The sequence below is a fragment of the Triticum dicoccoides genome, chromosome 5A, assembly GCF_002162155.2.
Source record: "Triticum dicoccoides isolate Atlit2015 ecotype Zavitan chromosome 5A, WEW_v2.0, whole genome shotgun sequence".
Lineage (NCBI taxonomy): Eukaryota > Viridiplantae > Streptophyta > Magnoliopsida > Poales > Poaceae > Triticum > Triticum dicoccoides.
In genome coordinates this window covers 698,134,106-698,139,751 of record NC_041388.1, presented here as the reverse complement: position 1 = coordinate 698,139,751, position 5,646 = coordinate 698,134,106, and the positions used below count along the sequence as shown (strand labels likewise).

The 5,646-nt window shown below is 51.0% G+C and overlaps 1 protein-coding gene across 1 annotated transcript; it reads left to right on the top strand.

The window, feature by feature from the left end:
* Window positions 1-975: 975 nt before the first annotated feature.
* On the top strand, window positions 976-2,290 carry LOC119298521. The gene has a single exon (XM_037575891.1). It carries the CDS (start codon window positions 1,130-1,132, stop codon window positions 2,045-2,047), a length of 918 nt encoding a protein of 305 aa, XP_037431788.1. The 5' UTR covers window positions 976-1,129; the 3' UTR covers window positions 2,048-2,290.
* The last annotated feature ends 3,356 nt before the right edge of the window (window positions 2,291-5,646 follow it).

The following is a 5,646-nucleotide window of genomic DNA, read 5'->3' as shown; positions in this document are numbered from 1 at the left end:
TTGAATTTGCAATGTTGTGAGTGTACGGGCGTGCTCGCATAAGACAATCCATTAGAGCTCTAAACTCAAATGAAGATAAAGTGTGGCAATTCAAAAATTCCTATAAAAATATTTCAATGAAATTTAAGAAGCCTTTGGCTTTAGAATCTATACCATGGTACTAGTACTGTGAACTGGTAGCCAATCACAACTAATTATTATAACATGAGTGGTTAAATTTGTGAGTACGACATGTATACCTCGGAAAATGGTTGAAATTTGGAATACCTTGGACTGACCTCAGTCATCAGTGATCCGTCCCTCGGCGATGATTCAATGTGGAATGAGTGCCCTATGGATTTGGGAGTGGGGTGGGGAGGGGGGCGGGCGGGCGGTCGCCCCTGGGTGGATCTCCGTGGATCCAATCTTTGTTCATCTCCATTCATGAGTCTACAGGTTGGATACTTTTGATCTATGCTTCTCATCATCAACGGTGCTTTGTTGTTCTCGTGTGTTCGTGTTGGGAGGGAGGGGGGCGACATGGCGATTTTTCGACTGTCTACTAGAACAAGTATTGCGCGACTCCAATGGAAGAGGGGCGATGACGGCAACATGATCCACATGAGAATGGAGTTGATCCAAGACAACAAATAAAACTGATCCACCACAAAAAATAAGGGTCTATTTAACCAAAAATTAGGCCAATTCATCACCTTGTGATGATTTAATTTGCGGTTCATGAAAGCACATAGTACACCACACCAGACCCAAAAGGAGGATCGATCTCCAGATGCTGGCAAAAGGCTCCACATTTCCTTTTCAGAAGAAAATAGAACTGAGAAAGGCTGCGTTACACTCCACACCATCTACACCCCTCCCTGCCGTCCGGACCCGCCTGCGTCGGCGGCCCACGCGTCGGTGTGGTGGAGAGAGCTACTTTGAGGTGTAGGTGGCGGTCGCCGGAGTGGTGGCGACTAAATCTGATGGACATAATAACGCCCAGAGATGCAGAGCTGAGGTGAGTTGACACCCACCGCCCGCTCCCCGGCAACAAACTCCAGTCGCCGCCCCTCCTCCCTCGTGCTCTGCTTTTTATACGGCGCGCCGCCGTGCTGGGCTTCCGTCCATCTTGCACAGTACCTCGCCGGCAATGGCCGCGGCGACGGCGTGGGTGCGCTCCCTCAGCTGCAAGTACTCTACCGCCGTCGCCGACGACGCGTACAGCCCGCTCCTGCCCCCGTCCAAGAAGCACCCGCCGACGCCGACGGTCAAGGGTGCTGCCTCCGTCGCGTTGCTGCCGCCGGAGAGGGGCAGGGAGAGTCGGCGGTCTAGGTCCATGTCCAGCGAGCGGGACCGGCCTCCTACCGCTACTGCTACTGCTAGGAAGACGAAGAAGAAGGAGGACGCCACGTCCGAGCTCGCGAGGAAGGAGAAGCTGAGGCTGCCGCTCGCGGCGTCGCTGGAGCGGCCGAGCTCGGCGCTCCTGGAGATGACGGAGCTGCCCGAGGGCCACCCGTCGCGGCGCGTGGTCGAGCTCATCTTCGCGTCGGGCTGGGCGCGCACCGACGGAGCCGCGGAGGTGGAGGTGCTCTTCCGGGTGCACAGCACGGCGCGCGCGGTGGCGCGCTTCGAGTGCGCTCGCGCCGCCGCCCGGGCGCGCGGCGAGGCCGCGGGCGACGCGCGGTGCGCCGCCGACGGCAACGAGATGATGCGGTTCCAGTGCCGCCCCGCCGCGGAGGCCGAGGGCGGCAGCGAGGTGATCTGCGCGACCGTCTCCACGTGCCACCAGGCCGGCGCGGCCAGGGCCGTGCGCACGTTCGCCGGCAGCGGCGCGGCGGACGCGGGCGCCGGGGGCGGAAGCCACGAGGGCCGCAGGGGCATGCTGGTGTGCCGCGTCATCGCCGGCCGCGTCCGTCGCGGCTCCACCGACGAGCACCCCGGCGAGTACGACTCGGCGGACCCGGGGGACGGCGAGCTGGTGGTGCTGGACCGGCGCGCCGTGCTCCCGTGCTTCCTCGTGGTGTACAGGGTCAAGCCTCCTCCGGAGCTGCACAGCTCCTCCAGCTGATCCGACGCCCTTGCCATGGATTCACTGTCGTGTTAATCACCATCACCGCCACTCACTAATCCGCTAACTGCTAGCTAGGCTCGGATCGATATCGATCTTCCTTCCCCCATTCCTCCATGACCGATAGATCGATGCAATGTGTGCATGTGAGACTGTAAAAAAACTCCATTGTTTTCCACCCCCCACGATTGTTGACCGAAATTGTACCATACATCAAAGAAATGCAGCCACTACTTGAGTTCAGATCGTCTCATCATACTTTCGGTGCCCCAACTGCACACCCATCCATTGTTTTTTACCACCGTACAAACAAATGCAGTTCATCTCTTACTTTCAGAGCCCAATCCGCCATTGTTTTCCGTGCACGCACGACACAGCACAGCACGACCGACCGCACACCGTTCCGTTCCGTTGCGCCGTCGCCATCGGTCCGTCAATCAGCGCCCATTCAGCACTGAAATCCAGCAGATTCAGCACAGAAATTCAGCAGATTCAGCACAGGAATTCGGTGAGAGATCCGCTGTCGTCGTAGGTACTGTACTACGACTATACTACAGTAATCAATCTACGAAGGTGACGCACGCCGCTTGTCACCACGCGCTCGTCTTCTTCCTCCGGCTGCTTTCCGCCGGATTTCGGATTTGGCAACACTCGCGGGCAGGGCCAGAGGAACGGACAACGGAATTCCGTTGCGGCAGGCAAGAGTCCAGGCTATCTTGTTGGGTCGTCTTGTCCGCACCCGCTTGTCACTAAGCTTCCTCTTGGCTCTTCGGATCAATGGCTTCAGAATTTCTACTCTACTCTACTGGATGTGTTCTGGATCAAGCGATGAACAGTAAAAAAAGGCTCATATCATATGCACGCAATAGCGATGTCATCAATGTTGGAAGGGCCTGCGGTTGGCTCACTGGCAGCACGCACACATGGGGATGGGACGGGGGCGCCATGTGTTGTGTGGGTAGGACTGCAGCTGAAATTGCATATGCATATGGTCCTGCATCATCTTGGGCTGCAACCAGAAATGTCACCCTAGCATTCATGCGCTCTTATCCATGGTTTGTTCCAAGCATCATGGAACAAATATGCATTTTGATTATCTGTTGATCTAAGGAAAGGAAATAGACATCATAATGCAGGTAGCACTTGGGATCAGTACGGGTGGGCGCCCTCTTCTTGCCTGCCTTCCAAGGACTGGAATAAATTGTTGCAGTAGAGTTAGTTGGTTGGCTGGCTGGTTGCCTTCAATCAATCTCCTTCCATTCATTGGGAAGAGCAAGGGTTGAAAGACAATATAGAAGAATCCCACTCATCTCCTCTGAAGGGACAACGAAGGATTGTCTGAAATAGGACCTATTCGTAGCTCATTTCAAATGGGCCAAAGAAACTAGGGCCACAGAGACCCCCCCTGTGTCATGAAAAGAGACACTTTCGGTAGTCACAAAACCCTATTTTAAGAAATAAGTCATTAGATCCCGTATCAGCTATAGCAGTGAAGTTCTCATAAGCTTTCATCATGTCGAGCTTTAGTGCACACACCTGATCATCTCGTGCCTCTTATATAGTTTCTAGTTTAGGAGTCCGAGATGGAAGAACAAAAGGTGGAGCTCCGCCCTAGTGTTACCCTTTGCCTCGCTCTTTAGAGGCATGAGTGGTCACAACTCGACGTAGTCTAGCAGTTCTATTTGGCGCACGAATTGCGTATAGCAAAGTTGAAGAAGGCATTCTAGGAGCTAAAGGCGTCTCACTCGTCTCTCATTCGCTCGATGCTTAAGTACCGGTTTGCTTCTACGTCTACGGTTGAACTTGAAGGCCTCGGATTCCGAAACCTGTAGAGCTTGCACGGTGAAGAATAAGTACGTACTTCATACGAAGAAATGGTAGTCGGACTCCTCTGGTTTTCTCCACAGTAGGAGTAAGCATAATCCTAAAGCCGGCCCAATGGGCTATATTTCTTTAGAGTACTCAAAAAGTATGCTTTTGTCGGAGGGAGATTGCTGGGTCTATGTAGAATAGAGAAGCAGCAAAAGAAAATAAATTGAGTAGCCAAAGGCCTCATGCACAGTATGGAAGGAAGAGGAAAAATGCACGGTACGCAATGTATGATGATGAACGTATGGAGTTAGTTCGGTGGGTTGGTTGGGGAGTAGGGCCGGGGGGAGAAACTTGTCCCTTCTTGATGGCGAGTATATGCTTCGATCGATTCTTGTGCTCCCTATGCACGTGTTCTTGATCACCGAACAAGTTACAAAATAAGTTTATGCGCTCCTATCCTTGTTCTTGTGAGTCCTTGTGAAGCTACATTGGTGATGGTTGGTGGTAGATGCGGATTACCAGCGAGCTCTGGATGCTACTCTTAGGGATATTATTACTGTGCTTTTTTGCTATGGTTAGTCATGATTACTGATCAGTTGAGCAGTTCTTTTGAATGTACCAATTTTATTTTTTCATTTATTTGTTTCCCCCCATTTGAAACAGGGCTCAAGTCGCTTCCTGAGATGCATTTCACACCTGACTCACCTCCCACGCCTAAAATGTCTCCAGGTAAACGTTTTTCTACTTGTCTAGTAATTCGGTGAATCTGCGGCCACTAATGCCATTCAGAGACTCTTGGCCATTTCGGCTTTCGCACCATATGATCCCTGCTCATCTGCCCACAACAAAACGGAATTTTTTTATTTTCACTTGCGGTGTTCTCTCCATTTCTTGTTATATGCTGCTATAGGGCTATAGGAATACATATTCAAACTTGATTGTATGATAAAACTGATTATTGATTCAATTCTTCTACTCGCAGCATCTGTTCTATTAACTTGTAACTGCCTACTAATTACAGTATCGAGTGTCCTGGTGATGTGGATGCTATATATATAGTCTTCTCAAACTCTGAGTGCACAGATCTGTTAAGTTGTAATTGTACCTTCTATTTTTTTAATCTGAGCAATCGTTGATCATCTCATCCATTTGATCGTTTGAACACTGGAATTAATATCTTTGCGGAATCGTTGATCATACTTCGTGTGTACTAATTGAAATCAGTTGTGCATGTCCGTGCTGCTGCCGCCCCAGGACAAGTGAAGTGCCCCCGTCGACTATGGAGGAGCTTTCGACGTCCGTGCCGCGCGATCGGTCGGGATCGGTGGCCTTCAGTTCCTGCCGGATTTCCCTTCTGACGTTAGTCCTCGCAGCAGCAGCTGCAGCCTTGATCATGTTGCTGTTCTTATACATGCTTGTCTGACCTCGCTCTTGAACTTGTGCATGTCTGCTTCGTCTTTCTTGATCGGTTCCTCGTGTTGCATACAATGAAGTGGTGTCATGTGACGCTGGGCATAATCTCTGAAAACTCCTGATTGGTTCGGTGTGGTTTTGTTTATTCAACACCAATTGCCTTAGCTTTCTTTTTCTGAAGGAGACAGAGAAGAGAGTAGCTAGATTTCTTTTTCTATTTTGATTTACAAATGGTCCGGTTTTATTTCAAAATGGTCCGTACTTTTCGATCTTTGGGCTTATTAAGCTTAAGAATCTTACTTAATAGGAGAAAATAGCCTCCTAAACATATGGCTAGCAACTGGTTCACCAGGAGTAAGCAAGAAAGGCAAAAG

Excerpts from the sequence above, each read along its gene's own strand:
- LOC119298521 (XM_037575891.1), top strand. The coding sequence starts at position 1,130 with ATGGCCGCGGCGACGGCGTGGGTGCGCTCCCTCAGCTGCAAGTACTCT.